Below are 17525 nucleotides of genomic sequence, written 5' to 3' on the forward strand. Positions count from 1 at the left end.
TATTCCTCAAATTTATAATTTAATATTTGGATTTTATAAAACATTTTTTATTTTTTTATTTTTATTTTGATATACAGACAAATCAAATAAGGAAGCTTCGTGTCACTTTCTGTGGTCTCCTAATGCTTTCAAAGCAAAATGAAATGCATGAGTCAAACATAAATGAAGCATGGAGGAGTTAATGAAAAATTAAGCAGATAGTATTTCAAGGTTAACAAACAATAGATAGATTTTTAGTACAATGTAAAGACAATATTTTGGTATTTTGGTGGTTTGTTCAAAAACATATAACTTGGTGTTCATTTCTTTTATGTTTAATATTCAGTTTCCTTTGCTGTAGAAAATCCAATGCACAAACAAATACTCCAAATCAATAATGCATACAAAATAAATGTTTTTTAACTGCTTGATTTATGAAAGTTACATATAATGATTAATATCGTTAAACAATGTTCATTGTAAAAATAGGTAATAATCAATATGATTCATACAACGTTCAATTATTAAATTACTGATATTTATTGTATTTCAATAAAATGTTCATTATTAAAATACTTAATGCTCAAAATTTTCATATAGAATATTCACTTTGAAATACGTATTGTTCAAAACCTTTAAAGAAAACACATTGACAAATACGTATTGTTCAAAATCAAGTGAACAAAAGTAGATAATGTTGAATATATTTGACTAAAATGTTCATAAACTTCAGAAGGATGCCTTAAAAAAAAAAAAATTCAAACATAAAATATTATGAAAAAGGTGATGTTCAAAATGTTTGACCTCAATGTTCATTCTATTAAAACTAAATGATCAAACAGAAAAAGAGCACGTACTACTTGAACTCAATGTTCATTCTATTAAAGCTATATGTTCAAAATGTTTGAACTCAATGTTCATTCTATTAAAACTAAATGTTCAACTCAATAATCAACAGTTACTAAATCCTTGACTTTTAATGGCTTCTTCAGCAGCCATTGATTCATCAAAAAGAGCTAAGAAAGCATCATACTTAAATTTCAAATAAGCTTGATCATTAGCAGATTGATGAGATCCTTTAGTACCCAACGGAGGTTTAGTAACCAATGAAACTTGAGGTCCTTGAACCTTAGATCCAACTTGAGTAATTTTTTCAGCCTGAATAGATCCGTGAACTGTAGGTACTACTTGAATAATTTCTGAAGCATGAATAGGTCCTTGTGAAGGAAATAATGCCCTTGGTCCAAGTATGCATTCTATGTTAAGTCTAATAAATGCGGTTCAGTATTAATTAACAAGTTAATAATTCAGTGAGATCAAGTGAGCTGAATGCCTAGCTAGAGGCCGCTTCAGTTCAAGTGGAATTAATGATATTAATCCACAGCTTACTCTTGACTGAACCCGTAGGGTCACACAAATAGTACGTAAACGGATCAAGTATTTAATGGCATTAAATACTCCATCTATGAATATTCGGAACCGACGGATCTTGGTTTCAGTGGGAGCTAAGATCGTCACAGGCAAGAAATGAATACTCCGGAAACGATGATATTGCCGGAAACGGAAATATGGATCGTATCGGAAATATGAATATTATCCAAGTCGTAGATGTTGCCGGAAACGGAAACATGGTACGTATCGGAAAATATTGTTGGAAATGGAAATATTACCAGAATCGGAAATATTGCCGGAAACGGAAATATTGTCAGAATCGGAAATATTACCGGAATCGGAAAATAATTCCGGAAACGGAAATATTAAATATTTGTTCGAAACGGAAATTAATTCCGGAATCGGAAATATTAAATATTGTTCGTATCGGAAATAGATTCCGGAAATGGAAATTTAATCGGAAGCGTATCGTACGAATTAGCATCGGACGAGGCCTGCCGGACGAAGGCCCAGCACGAAGCCAGGCCATCGCCCAGCAAGCACGCACGCCACAGCCCAGCGCGCACAAGGCCGCGCATGCGTGGGCCGCGCTGCGTGGGCTGCTGCTCGCATGCGTGGGCAGCCCTTGTGGCTGCCGTGTGTGTGTGAGTTTGAGCTCATGCGAGATTCCTGAATCTGCAAGAGTCAGTGTATGATTAAATGTCTATTCCTATTGGATAAATTGATTAAGTAGAATTCATGTAGAATTCTAATTCCAATTAATTCGCATCCTACTAGGATTACGATTCCTTTTCCATAACTCTATAAATAAAGGCCTAGGGGTCATAATTTATATACAAGTTTCAAAGTATTCAAAAGTGAGTTTTTTGAGAGAAAATTCAAACACCCATCTTGCCCCAAAAGTGCCGAATTTTCTGAGTACCTTAAGGGCGATTCTAGTTGGTCAATCTTAAGGCGGATCCGGACGTGCTGTGGACTTTCTACGGAGGGACGACACTTGGAGTCCTAAAAGACTTGTTCTTGTTCGGTTCGGGCGCAGCTAGGGAAGGCACGCAACAAAGAGTATGCATCTAAACTATGCTAAATGATTATGTGTAAATAATATGTTTCCTGGGTTAATGGTTGTTTCCGCATGATTTATGTAAATGTCATATGTATCATAACCTAACAGTGGTATCACGAGCCCCTTATTATTTTCATAATCTAAATTGCATGAACATGGTTAAATATTACAAATTTGCAAGAATTAAAAGGGGTGATTAATTTTCGTAATTGTTAATTAATTGCAAATTGCGTTTATTTAATTATATGTACGCAGTTTTTCGGCAGTTTCTTCATTACTCATACGAATTGAGTGATTTTTGTGTCAATTCCGCATGTAAAAGGCATTCTAAAATTTTGACAAAAATAGTATTTTTCTGCCGAACCCAGAATTCTCAAATTCGAAGCCTAACTATGACTTTTCGAAGGTTTTAGTTTTTCGGATGCAAAATTTCGTAAATTTAAGATGTTAAATTAAATATTTGCGATTCTTGTTGATAAATCTTGAATTTTTGATTGACCTACTGCATATGTTTAACAAGTTTGAATGCCTAGTCTTGTTAATTATGCAATCTAATTTGTAATTATGATTAATTTGTTGAAAATTAGAATAATTTAGAATTAATTTGATTTTCATAATTAATTGTAATTTAATTAGAAACCTATGATTAAAAACCACCATAAAAATTGTAAATTTACGATAAATTTTAAATTTTTATGACCTAGACTTGAATCCATATCAATCGGAAATCAATTGGATAATAAATTTTCGATTTTTCGCCCTAAAATTATGAAATTAATATTATTTATTAATTTGTCATTAATTTTAAATATAAATTTTAAATTTTTTATGCGATTCGTTCAAATAACTTGCACGCACGAAGCAATGGACGCTTCGTGTTACCCTTAAGGGGTGTTGTATAATGCGGGCATGCGACGACGAGCAAGGGAGCTCGTCGCCCGTGCGGCACGAATGCAATGAGCAAGGGCGTAGTGCACGAGCGCAAGGCAGCAGCCCTGCCTTGTGTCGTGTGCCACGAGCAATGAACGGATGGGCATGGGCGAGGGGCGAGCCAAGGCAGTCGCGTGTGGGCAGCAAGCGAGCTGCGCCACAGCGCGCGCTGCCTCGCACAACAGCGCGCAACCTCGTGCGCAGCGAGCGCAAGCTCGCGTGCCACGAGCGCTGCGCACAGCATCACTCGCGCGCACAGCGCGCGACGTCGCCCGCCCAGCGAGCGATGTCGCGCACCAGCGAGCGATGGCTCGCGCGCGCGCAGCGAGCGATCTCGCGCGCCAGCGAGTGATGGCTCGCGCGCACCAGCGAGCGATGCAGCGCCCCAGCGAGCGATGGCTCGCGCGCACCAGCGAGCGATCTCGCGCACCAGCGAGCGCGGTAACGCGCGCGCGCTGCGAGCGATAGCTCGCGTGCGGTGGGCGCTGTGCGGAGGCTTGCGTATGGGACAGCAGCAGCTATGCAACGAGCGCATGGGCTGCGCGCACATGGCCAGCAATGGCTGTGTGCGTACAGCCCATGGGCGTGCAACGCGTAGGATGTTTGCGTTTCGATTAGATCGTTTTTGAATGTTTAATTTGAAAATTTCAGTTCACGTAATTTTAATTGATTTTAAAATTAATAATTTGAATTAATTTCTTGGATTTTAATTTTGAATATTATAATTATAATAAATGGCATTTATTCTAATTATTTTACTAAAATTAAAATCATAAATTAATTTAAATGTGACTGAAATTAAAATTAAATTTTTGGATTCAATTATAAATTTATATGAGCTTTAAATTTTAATTAAATTTGTATGTTTCCGGTTAGACTAGAAATACAATTTTATGTTTAAAATTAGTAAAGCATATGAATTTATTGGTTTGAGTGGGAGTGCTTTTAGTCATAAACTCTTGATTAGGTCTACAAATCCTTAAGGTTAAAACAACTCGATTAGAATTAATAAGGACTGAATAATTGGTAGATTATTGGTGACCTTGATTAATTGCTGCAAATGTTTACGTGATGCATAATGTGTTTTACTAACCAGCTATGTGGGCCATTCATGATAATGAATGGGTGAATGGTATATATTGTATATGTACTGTTTTGCAGGTTATGAAGTGACTAGTATGGCCCAAATAGGATAGAAAATATGGTCTGCGTACCATTAATTTGAATGTAATTGGTCTAAAGCACCAAAGTTATTTTTCAATTCAAATATGGTCTGCGTACCATCAAATAGTTGTAATTAGTTATAACTTATCCTATTTGAAGAAAATGGTGCCTCCCACGGAGATTTTCAAGACGGACTTTGAAGTCAAAGCTTCAAGATGAAGTCGGGCCATACTAGATCACAAATATCTTATGCATGTTTTAAGTTATTTATTGCTTTAAATATGTCTTAAAATGCATGAGATCAAAAGCTTGATTATGTTGCATGATTAAGGATTTTAGTTCACTTAAAATCTAACCAACATAGTAAGAGCCTTAAGTTCCAAACTTAAAAATTGAGTTAAAAGGTGCCATGCCAAAATATACACTTGCTTGGATATCCTTTACATCAATCTAGTAATAGTTTTCGCTCAGCGAGGTGTTACTTATTGGTCCTAAAGGGGCAAGGTACACAAATAATTGTGAGTACATGTTAGTTTTGGTGAAACTCAACGATATAAGTAAGGAGTCCTTTTATGTCGTGGCAAATTCGATAGGTTTACCTAATAAGTTCTTAGACGTACCTATCAACCAAGAATAGTTTCTAGACTATTAGCAAAAGGCTTTTGCTTACCTAAGATGTTCTAGGATTAAGTCGACAAACTGTGCTTAGTTCTTCAATGATTTTAGGATCTTGGAATCATTTTATTCACACCTGCCGGAACACATAACTTGAATAAAATGCTTAATAAACATTGAATTATGCATGTATGCTAGAATTTAAGTTTATTAAGAGAAACTGTGAATGGTTATTTATTTGTTTATTCTTTTCAATTGTAGTTTTAATATGGCAAACAACAATCAAAACATCATCATGGGTTCTGAGCTTATGGTCAAGCTGAACCTGACAAATTTTCTTGAATGGGAAGCTAAGCTAGTTGAAATAGTCAAACTCAATGGACTTGAGTATGTACTATCACATCCCATGCCAAGCTACTATGCCAGAGACATGACCCCTGAGAGATTTTACGCCTGGGATGCGGATCTCAAAAAGGTTATGAGTCTCATGCTGAACAATATCCCTGATGATTGGGCTAGAAGGTTTGTAGCCTATGAACCTTTTACGCTCATCAAGAATCTGAGGGATATCTGTCGTGGAAGTACGGAGGACAGGGACCTGAACGTCCATGAGTTGATTGAATCAATGTCTGGACTAAAGGTTAGTTCTCCCAACAGGTGTTATAGGATGGAGGTCCAAGAAACACATGTTCAGCTCCTTCGCACTAAACAGAGGGTAGGCGTCCCACTGAGGTTCCATGTGGATCTTATGTGTTCATATTTTGATCGCCTAAGTCTACTAGGAACACCAATAAGCGAAAGGATGGCAGTCTCTGTCTTGCTCAATTCACTACACAGTGGGTTTGGTCGCTTCAAGCAACAATACCTAAGTGAACCAAGAGAAGAAACAGTTGCAGAATTTATTCACCTTGTCAGAAAGGCTGAAATAGTACTGGACTGTGAAGCCAAGGATTTACTCAAGGCTAGAAAGAGACCATTCAAGAAAGGTGGAAAGTCCAAGGGCAATGCTAAATCAAAGCAGGACAAGTCCACATCAAGCTGTCTTTATTGTGATGGAATAGGCCATTACAAAAGAGAATGTCCAAAGCTAAAGGAAGATCAGAAGAACGGAACAGTCGTTCCATCTTCAGGTATTTTCGTTATAGACTGTATACTTGCTAATTCAACTTCTTGGGTATTAGATACAGGTTGTGGCTCACACTTATGTTCCAATCCACAGGGACTAAGAAGAAGTAGAAAGTTAAGCAAGGGAGAAGTCGACCTACGAGTGGGAAATGGAGCACGGATTGCTGCATTAGCCGTAGGAACTTACTATTTGTCGTTGCCCTCCGGGCTAGTTTTGGAACTGGAAGAATGTTTCCATGTTCCAAGTCTTACTAAAAACATCATTTCAGTTTCTTGCTTAGATGCTAAGGGATTTTCCTTTATAATAAAAGACAATAGTTGTTCGTTTTATTTTAAAGAGATGTTTTATGGATCTGCTAGATTAGTCAATGGACTTTATCTATTAGATCACGACAAACAAGTATATAACATAAATACCAAAAAGGCCAAAAAGGATGATTCAGATCTCACCTATCTGTGGCATTGTCGATTAGGCCATATAAACTTGAAACGCTTAGAAAGACTTCAAAGGGAAGGAATTCTAGAACCATTTGACTTAGAGGATTATGGTAAATGCGAATCATGTTTACTTGGCAAAATGACAAAGCAACCTTTCTCTAAAGTTGGAGAAAGAGCAAATGAACTATTGGGTTTAATCCATACAGATGTATGTGGACCAATGAGTACAAATGCTAGAGGTGGTTTCAGCTACTTTATCACTTTCACTGATGACTTCAGTAGGTATGGTTATGTCTACCTAATGAAGCATAAGTCTGAATCCTTTGACAAATTCAAGGAATTCCAGAGTGAAGTAGAGAATCAATTAGGCAAGAAGATCAAGGCACTGCGGTCTGATAGAGGCGGTGAATATCTGAGCTATGAATTTGATGACCATCTGAAAGAATGTGGAATTCTATCAGAATTGACTCCTCCTGGAACACCACAATGGAACGGTGTGTCAGAACGGAGGAACAGAACCTTGCTAGACATGGTCAGGTCAATGATGGGTCAGGCCGAACTTCCATTAGAATTTTGGGGACATGCACTAAATACAGCTGCACTCACTATAAATAGAGCTCCGTCTAAACTGTCGAAAAGACTCCATACGAATTATGGTTTGGAAAGCCTCCAAATGTGTCTTTTCTTAAGATTTGGGGATGTGAAGTATACGTCAAACGATTAATTTCAGACAAACTTCATCCAAAATCTGACAAATGTATCCTTGTGGGCTATCCAAAGGAAACAAAGGGGTATTACTTCTACAATACATCTGAGAACAAAGTGTTTGTTGCTCGAGATGGTGTCTTTTTGGAGAAAGATCACATTTCCAAAATGACAAGTGGGAGAAAAGTAGACCTCGAAGAAATTCGAGTCGAACAACAAACTCTAGAGAATGCTCAAGATGACATTCAGGATGAAACTCAGAGATCTTTAGAAGAATCTGGTGAGAATCATGGTCAATCTAGAAATGTTACCCCGCGTAGATCGCAAAGATATAGATCTCAACCGGAAAGGTACTTAGGTATTTTGACGAACGAGAGCTATGACGTTCTATTACTTGAAAGTGATGAACCTGCGACTTACAAGCAAGCTATGACGAGCCCTAGCTCCAAGCAGTGGCAAGAAGCCATGCAATCTGAATTAGACTCCATGTCTGAAAACCAAGTATGGGATTTGGTCGATTTGCCAGATGGCTACCAAGCCATTGGAAGCAAATGGGTTTTCAAACTGAAAAAGGACAAGGATGGGAAACTTGAAGTTTTCAAAGCTAGATTGGTTGCGAAAGGTTACAAGCAAGTCCACGGTGTGGATTACGATGAAACCTTTTCACCAGTTGCAATGCTAAAGTCTATTCGAATAATATTAGCAATCGCTGCATATTACGATTACGAAATATGGCAGATGGATGTCAAAACTGCTTTCTTAAACGGCGTTTTAACAGAAACTGTGTTTATGACACAGCCTGAAGGTTTTGAGGATCCAAAGAATGCTAAAAAGGTATGCAAGCTAAAGAAGTCAATCTACGGATTGAAGCAGGCATCCAGGAGCTGGAATATACGTTTTGATGAAGCAGTCAGTGACTTTGGTTTCATCAAGAACGCGGACGAATCTTGTGTATACAAGAAGGTCAGTGGGAGCAAAATTGCTTTCCTAGTATTATATGTCGACGACATATTGCTTATCGGAAATGACATTCCTATGTTGAACTCTGTCAAGATTTGGCTTGGGAAATGTTTTTCGATGAAGGATCTAGGAGAAGCACAGTACATATTGGGCATCAAGATTTACAGAGATAGATCTAAAAAGATGATTGGACTTAGTCAAAGCACTTATATCAATAAGGTGCTTGATAGGTTCAAGATGGCGGACTCCAAGCGAGGCTACCTACCCATGTCTCATGGAATGACTCTAAGCAAGACTCAGTGCCCAAAAACACTTGATGAGCGTAGACGAATGAATGGGATTCCATATGCATCATTGATTGGTTCAATAAATGTATGCTATGATATGTACACGCCCGGATGTTGCGTACGCACTCAGTGCTACGAGCAGATACCAGTCAGACCCAGGAGAGGCGCATTGGACTGCTGCCAAGAATATTCTGAAGTACCTGAAAAGGCACAAAGATGACTTCCTGGTCTATGGTGGAGATGATGAATTAATTGTTAAAGGCTATACGGACGCAAGTTTCCAAACCGACAAAGATGATTTCAGATCACAGTCTGGGTTTGTCTTCTGCCTCAACGGAGGAGCAGTAAGCTGGAAAAGTGCTAAGCAAAGCACCATTGCGGATTCTACAACTGAAGCGGAGTACATTGCTGCACATGAAGCAGCAAAGGAAGCTATATGGCTAAGGAAGTTCATAGGAGAACTTGGTGTAGTCCCCTCCATTAAAGGACCAATAGCCCTGTATTGTGATAATAACGGAGCTATTGCACAGGCAAAAGAGCCTAGACACCACCAGAGAGTCAAGCATGTACTTCGTAGATTTCACCTTCTACGAGAGTTCGTTGAAAGAAAAGAAGTCGAGATAAGCAAAATTGGAACTGATGACAACATATCAGATCCATTAACTAAACCTCTGCCGCAAGCGAAGCACAACTCGCACACTGCAGCTATGGGAATCAAGCATATTGGAGAATGGCTTTGATGTCTCTGTTTAATGTTTTAAAGTTTTAGAGTTTAAATCTTTGTAAAACATTATTGGTTAATCATTCACAATAAATGAAAGGAATTCATTTTTCCATTTAATTTGTGGTTTATTAAATGATGAGTCCCTTCAACTTGACGATATATTCAAGATAGACTGTCAGGACCAGTCCTGTGACTAAGAAATGTCTATCAAGTGAACTTGAATGTCAAAGGTTGAAAATGGTCCCTAGTCGGAGTTTTCTATAAAATTGGACGCATAGAAAACGTTAGACGATTAGAATGCAAGATGACTAGTAGTTCTGTTTCTTGAACTATGTGGACATGGCAATGTTATAATCATTTGCATAGATACTTACTTTGGGAAGACTAGTATCGGACAAGACCTATGAAACTTTACTGTAAGAGATGAAAGTCTGTCATAAGTAAATTTCATTAAATTATTAGACACTAAATCCTCAATACCTGAGTGATTTGAGATTACTTGTTTGAGAACTGGTTGCTTTGACGTTGACCAACCGTCGCACCGTAAAAGGAGGCTATAAAGGCAACGCTCAGGTAATCACCTATCAAACGAAGTCTAATCTCAAGATCGCAAGATTGGGATTGTCCTCCCATAAATCGGGATGAGATGCTTAAAAGTTGTACAAGGCCACTCGGAGAGCTAGAAACTGTGAAATGCATGGCCGTGCTCGGATGAATCATAGGCTATGATTATCTGTTTATTTGATCAGTTGAACTCTGAAACCGAGGAACACCTCTGGACATAATAAGGATGACAACTCTTACCTTATGTTCAAGAGCAAGCATCGAGCGACAAAGGAATTAGGAAATGCACACTTGTCCCTAAGGACAAGTGGGAGACTGAAGGAAATAATGCCCTTGGTCCAAGTATGCATTCTATGTTAAGTCTAATAAATGCGGTTCAGTATTAATTAACAAGTTAATAATTCAGTGAGATCAAGTGAGCTGAATGCCTAGCTAGAGGCCGCTTCAGTTCAAGTGGAATTAATGATATTAATCCACAGCTTACTCTTGACTGAACCCGTAGGGTCACACAAATAGTACGTAAACGGATCAAGTATTTAATGGCATTAAATACTCCATCTATGAATATTCGGAACCGACGGATCTTGGTTTCAGTGGGAGCTAAGATCGTCACAGGCAAGAAATGAATACTCCGGAAACGATGATATTGCCGGAAACGGAAATATGGATCGTATCGGAAATATGAATATTATCCAAGTCGTAGATGTTGCCGGAAACGGAAACATGGTACGTATCGGAAAATATTGTTGGAAATGGAAATATTACCAGAATCGGAAATATTGCCGGAAACGGAAATATTGTCAGAATCGGAAATATTACCGGAATCGGAAAATAATTCCGGAAACGGAAATATTAAATATTTGTTCGAAACGGAAATTAATTCCGGAATCGGAAATATTAAATATTGTTCGTATCGGAAATAGATTCCGGAAATGGAAATTTAATCGGAAGCGTATCGTACGAATTAGCATCGGACGAGGCCTGCCGGACGAAGGCCCAGCACGAAGCCAGGCCATCGCCCAGCAAGCACGCACGCCACAGCCCAGCGCGCACAAGGCCGCGCATGCGTGGGCCGCGCTGCGTGGGCTGCTGCTCGCATGCGTGGGCAGCCCTTGTGGCTGCCGTGTGTGTGTGAGTTTGAGCTCATGCGAGATTCCTGAATCTGCAAGAGTCAGTGTATGATTAAATGTCTATTCCTATTGGATAAATTGATTAAGTAGAATTCATGTAGAATTCTAATTCCAATTAATTCGCATCCTACTAGGATTACGATTCCTTTTCCATAACTCTATAAATAAAGGCCTAGGGGTCATAATTTATATACAAGTTTCAAAGTATTCAAAAGTGAGTTTTTTGAGAGAAAATTCAAACACCCATCTTGCCCCAAAAGTGCCGAATTTTCTGAGTACCTTAAGGGCGATTCTAGTTGGTCAATCTTAAGGCGGATCCGGACGTGCTGTGGACTTTCTACGGAGGGACGACACTTGGAGTCCTAAAAGACTTGTTCTTGTTCGGTTCGGGCGCAGCTAGGGAAGGCACGCAACAAAGAGTATGCATCTAAACTATGCTAAATGATTATGTGTAAATAATATGTTTCCTGGGTTAATGGTTGTTTCCGCATGATTTATGTAAATGTCATATGTATCATAACCTAACACCTTGAACTTTAGCTTCAGTACAAGATGGAGCTTTAGTAACAGATGAAACTTTAGTAAGCATCGGTGTTGGTGAAAGTCCCAAGTCAAATGCACTCTTGATATTATACTCAAATCTCTGCTGATCCTTTTTTGCTTTAGTGGCTGATGTTAGCCAATGGTGCTTTATTAACCGATGGTGCTTTAGTAGCCGATGGTGCTTTATTAACCGATGGTGCTTTAGTAGCCGATGTTGCTTTAGTAGCCGATGGTGCTTTAGTAGCCGATGGTGCTTTAGTAGCCAATGGTGCTTTAACTTTTGTACATGCATCGGTTTTAGTACTTCCATGAACATATGAATCATTTGATGTTTCATTTGTTGAATTGTTTTCCTAAAATTGACACAAAATGTAAAGACATTCAAAAACAGAAATTTAAATATTCACTTTAAAGAATTAAATATTAATATCTACCTTGTCCGATGATTCTACATTTTTATCAACAGCAGCACCTCTTCTAAAATATTTTGGAGGTGGCTTCGGAAAAGAAGCATCAACCTGAAATAATATAGTGATCATTTATCAAGTAAATGTTACTATATTTATAACTAAATGTTCAAACTTCGCAAGAAAAAAACCCTGAAATAGTGATGGATCTAGTACAACTAGATCAGATGAGTCATTAAGAGAATTAGAAAAAATCACAGGAGCACCAACTTCATCCAACTCCTGCAAAAACCAAGCAAAAAAAAAAAAAAAAAACAAAAATGTTCAATTAGTTATAAGCAAATGATCAGTTTTTAAAACATATATGTTCAATATTAATAAATATTTACCATGACTGCAGATTGAGCCTTAAACCTTGTTGCATCTGTAAATTTTGCTTTCCTCCTCCTCCAATTCCCTTTAGCTTTATTGTAGATTTTCTCAACTGTACCCTTCAATCTGTCATTCCTCTCACCTTTTTTCCTTAAATTCTGTGGGTTTTTTTACTAACGGCACAAAGATATCTTCACCCTCTTTAGGATCAGAAAAATCAATAGTACCCCTAATACTCTCCACTTTTTCTTTTAAAAGACCAAAGGCAGAATCAACCTCAGCCCTAGCTTGAAGAGAATCTTGACCAGACATAACAAGCTTAACAAAATTCCTAAGGGTCTGTGCCCTCCAAACAGAAGCCGCAACTATATTAGACTTTTCACCATCATCTTCAACCAAATGACTGCACATAGCCGCTTTTGTCCACCTCTTCAATATATAAAGATTGGGAATCTCTGGGACACAATGCACATGATAAACACGAAGCGCATGAGAACATAAAAAACCCATTTCAGTAAAGTACTGACAAGTACAATCCACTGCAAAAGTCTCTTGGTTAAACCGAACTTCATGTTTAATCAAGTCTTTTTTAGGCCTCCACACATAATAACTTTTCTCTATAGCTGTGTTTCCACGTATTTCTTCTTGAGAACATGCCATCCCTTTAAGAAATTGTTCTTCAAACAAAACATATGCTTCTATAGTGTAAATCTTTCTCGCATGAAGAAGAATTCCGCAATTTGCAGCTGCAACTTCTGGTCTACCTTTCCAATTTCTGTAGTCATGACCATTCTCTTTGCTCCTCCAATCAGAAATAACATCCAAAAAAACATGATAAAAATCACATAACCCTTGTGTCTTATCAAGTCGATGGGAAACTGACTTGTTGGTAGTTTCACATCGCTGTGATGATAACACACCACCAGACCAATAATTCTTAGAATAAGCAGGACACCACATCTCTCTAATTGTATATAAATTCTTCAACCATGGATTTTCAACGCATTTATAGTGAGTCAACATTCTGAAAAACAAAATGTTCAATATAAAAATCAAATTTGTTCATCGGAATATACCTATTTGATCAAAGTCAGAAAGCATATAACTTAGTAATAACATGAAATTCCTAAATGTTCATTTGTTTGTAAGTAGATGTTCATAAGGTTAAAAGTACATATTATTTATTAATTAAAAGTAAATAAGTAATCCAAATTAATTACCTTGGCCAATGATATTCAAACTCAGCAGCAGTTTCACAATACTTCAGAAGATAATTGAATATGTCAGAAAAACCATCTAAAGCTCTATACTGCCCAATATGCTTCTTTGAATTCTCCCCAATATGCCACGTACATAATCTATGTCTAGCATCTGGAAAAACATTCCTTATCCCAGCAGCAATGGATGGAGCTTGGTCTGTCATAATGGTTATTGGGGGATTTCCACCCATGGATGTAAGGAAAGTTTGAAAAAGCCAATTAAAAGATTCGGTTTTTTCATTGATAACAAAACCCATTCCAAACATAACATTATTAGAATGATGGTTCATACCAACAAAAGGAGCACAAATCATATCATATTTATTGGTCCTATAAGTAGTATCAAAAACCAATAAATCCCCAAAATAATCATAATCTCTCTTCATCCGACCATCACGCCAAAAGAAACTTAAAAGTCCCTCTTCTTCACTAAGCTCAAAGTCATAATAAAAACCTTCTTCACTGGAATTTCTCTGAGCAAAATACTTGATTAACTGATGACAGTCATGACCTTCAAGTTTATTAGCTTTTGCACGTGATAAAGCATTATAAGCATCACTAGCTGTAAAACCGACCATAGGTGATCCGCCTACTTCTTTCCTCAAAACCCTCAAGGTATCAGACACTTTAACACCACTAGCTTTTAAAGTAGACATAAAGTAAAGAGCCTCCTTACTAACCTTCCTTTGTGATCTTATCAAATGCCTCTTATTTAGAGGAACCATAGCATGATTATGAATCATATTATGATTCACAACCGTCCATACACCATCTTTACCAATAGAAAACTGAACAAAAGCAGTACACCCAGTACGCGTATCCAATCTAGCATAAGACCTTGTTCTCTTCCTTTTTTCATCTTTAACCCCTTCGCAGCTACACAAGAACCGTTTCATAGTATAAAATTCACTGTTTTGACGCTTCCGACCTTTCCCAACCCTAATACCAAAACCTTTACTAAAAGCATATTCATTATACAAATCATAAGCTTCGTCTTCATTTTTAACTTCCTTCACCATTAACATAGATTCTGACCCTTCAACAAAAAGACTTACTTCCTTATTCACTGCGAAAGGAAGAAATGTTCAATGTTAAACTAGTGATTGTTCAATGTTAAAATATTGAATGATCAATTTCAATAATAACTAACAATGGAAAATTGAAATGTTCAATATCCTTAAATAAAATATTCAATATTAAAATAGTAATGTTAAAAATAGAATGTCCATTGCTTAATTAGGTGTTGTTCAATGTACTTAAATAAAATGGTAATTACGAACATAGGTAATATTCAAAATCATTAAATAAAATGTTCATTATAAATTATAAATAATGATAAAATACTTGAATTAAATGTTCATTGTAACATAGGTAATGATCAATAACTCTTAATAGAAAGTTCAATATAATACAATACAATGTTCATTATCTAAATAAAAAATATTCAATATATTTTAATGCAATGTTCATTACTAATATACGTAACATTCAAAGTCATTCAATAAAATGTTCATTATTGTTGTAGACAATGTTCAATTTCCTTGAACTGAATATTCATATATTTGTTAAGAATGTTATAAGTAAACAATGAACAATATTTTCTTTTGGGACAGAACAATTCAAAAATTCATAACATAATATGTATTTTTATCAAAATATATAATGTTCATAAGATCTGAGCTAAAAATTCATTAACATTATATACATTGATAATAAATAAAATTATGAATAAAAATCGAACAAAAAATAACGTACAATTACAAAAAAATAAGAAAATCTGCAGAAAACAAAAACAAAGAAACAAATCAAAATCGAAATATCCAGCGAAAACACGAAAAATAACAAAATTCTAAACATATTTTATCCAAAATCAAAATATAAAATCGAAAACAATCAAAACCAAAAACATTGAAATCAAAACAAATAAATGAAAATAATAAAAATATAAACTTACGTTCTGACATCAATGTACTTAAAATTCCAGAATTAGATTCGAAAAGAGCTTCAGAATTTTCCATAACTGCGAGATCCATGGAAACAGAGGAGAGAGAAAATAGGAGAGAAAAAATCGAAATAAACCCTAAGAACAAGATATATCGCAACTTGAAGAAGAAGAAACAAAAAATTAAAGAGTTGTCTAACTTAGGAAACTCAGGAAGGGGATAAAAATACGCTGAACGACGTCGTTTTTGGGGGGGGTACAGCCAGCGCTGGCTGTACCCGCATCACACGACGTCGTTTGATTAGGGGTACAGCCAGCTTGGCTGTACCCGAGGGCAGCCAAAAAATTGCGCAGTATTCTCAATAAGTCACAAAAGGAAACCCAACATTCTTCATTTACTATCAAGCCCAATTTTGAGTTCCTAAACGGATTCCTAACATATAGCCTTATACGGGTGAGCAAAAGTAAAGATGGCACCAGGTCGGGGCGGTCCGGCCTGAGGCACGACAAGAAAATAGTACGACCTGGCTAGAGCGGAGATCCATGGGCTGGGTTTGGGAAACTTTTTTTTTTGGAAAGAGCATAACAGGGCACGATCCGACAAGCCAAAGCAAGTTACATTGAGTGAAACTAGGCTTAGGCACGAAGGCGCGACCCGACCAGTACGAGGGAACATGGGCTTGGCCCATGTTTGCGCTGCAGTTTGGAATTTTCGCAACGACCATGTTTGGGACGTGACAAGTGGGCTTGGCATGAGTCGGACCGTTCAGGGCTTCAGGCCCATGACATGTAGGCTCGGTATGAAACACGGTTCAGTCCAACCCGACCTACAATGATCTTTAGTCAAAAGCTATCAAAATTTTGAGTTATTGACATAATCCAACCTATCAAAAGAATTTGTATTGAGATTAGAAAATGATCATATGCAGGCATGCAGCCCAACTCGCCCCAAAAAATGACGGGGTTGGGCAGCTTTTTAGGCTTCAGGTCCGACCTAATTTTAATACTGTTGGGAGAGTTTTGGGCGGCTCAAAACTGAATTTTTAGTTATAATTTAGGTTATATCCAAAATGGTTTGAAAAATTTGCGGGCACAAACTTTCGGCCCGGTATTTGGCATGGCCCAGCCCAACATGATGGGATAATTGTTGTAACCGGGTACCAGGGTCGGTCCTGGCATTTTGAGGGCCCTAGGCGAAATAAGGGATTTGGGCCCCTTCCAAAATAATACGGAGTACGTCTTTAACTGAAATAATATCTTTTTTTTTTTTGTAAAATCCATTATATTGTTAAATTCAAATCAATAAAAACTTACTATATCTCCTTTGCAGGATCTTAGAATTTCAAAATCCGGCTCTAGTCGATTTCTTGAAATATTTCAATAAAATAAATACTCACTTAATTACAAGATAATTAATATGCGTAAAGAGATATTTTTTGAAAATAAAGGTTCCTTTTGAGCATATAAATATATCAGTTAATTTTGTCTTCATTAAAATGCTTATCTATTTTAAAACTTATAAACCCATAGTCCATCAAATAAGCATTTTTTTGCTCACATATAGTTATATCAATTAGAACTGAGTACTAAAAGTCAAATATATACTACGTACATAAACTCAACGTAAAACACAGAAATAAAATTTTTGACAAAGTTTAAAAAGAAAAGAAAAGAGTTAGTAAGGGGAGTCGAACCCTAGACCTCTAGTAGATATCAAAACTTTAGAACCTACTTTCTACCAATGAGCCAAGGAAATAACATGTGTATTTAATGCGTTGTTTATTACTAGTACTAAATTACTGGATAGACAATTATTTTGGGCCCCTTTCCGCCTTGGGCCCTAGGCGGTCGCACCCCTTGCCTACCCCCTATGGCGGGGCCTGTCGGGTACAACCAGCTCTGGTTGTACCCCCGCCAAAAAGCGAC

At 37.2% G+C, this 17525-nt stretch overlaps 1 protein-coding gene across 1 annotated transcript; it reads right to left on the reverse strand.

The window, feature by feature from the left end:
* Window positions 1–930: 930 nt before the first annotated feature.
* On the reverse strand, window positions 931–15675 carry LOC110792427 (protein FAR1-RELATED SEQUENCE 5-like). The gene is made up of 8 exons (XM_056839767.1): window positions 15612–15675; window positions 13619–14723; window positions 12675–13422; window positions 12416–12556; window positions 12243–12308; window positions 12054–12137; window positions 11775–11972; window positions 931–1137 (listed from the first exon to the last, which is right to left on the reverse strand). Exons 1-8 carry the CDS (start codon window positions 15673–15675, stop codon window positions 931–933), a joined length of 2613 nt encoding a protein of 870 aa, XP_056695745.1.
* Between the last annotated feature and the right edge of the window lie 1850 nt (window positions 15676–17525).

Source organism: Spinacia oleracea, chromosome 3, assembly GCF_020520425.1.
Source record: "Spinacia oleracea cultivar Varoflay chromosome 3, BTI_SOV_V1, whole genome shotgun sequence".
NCBI lineage: Eukaryota > Viridiplantae > Streptophyta > Magnoliopsida > Caryophyllales > Amaranthaceae > Spinacia > Spinacia oleracea.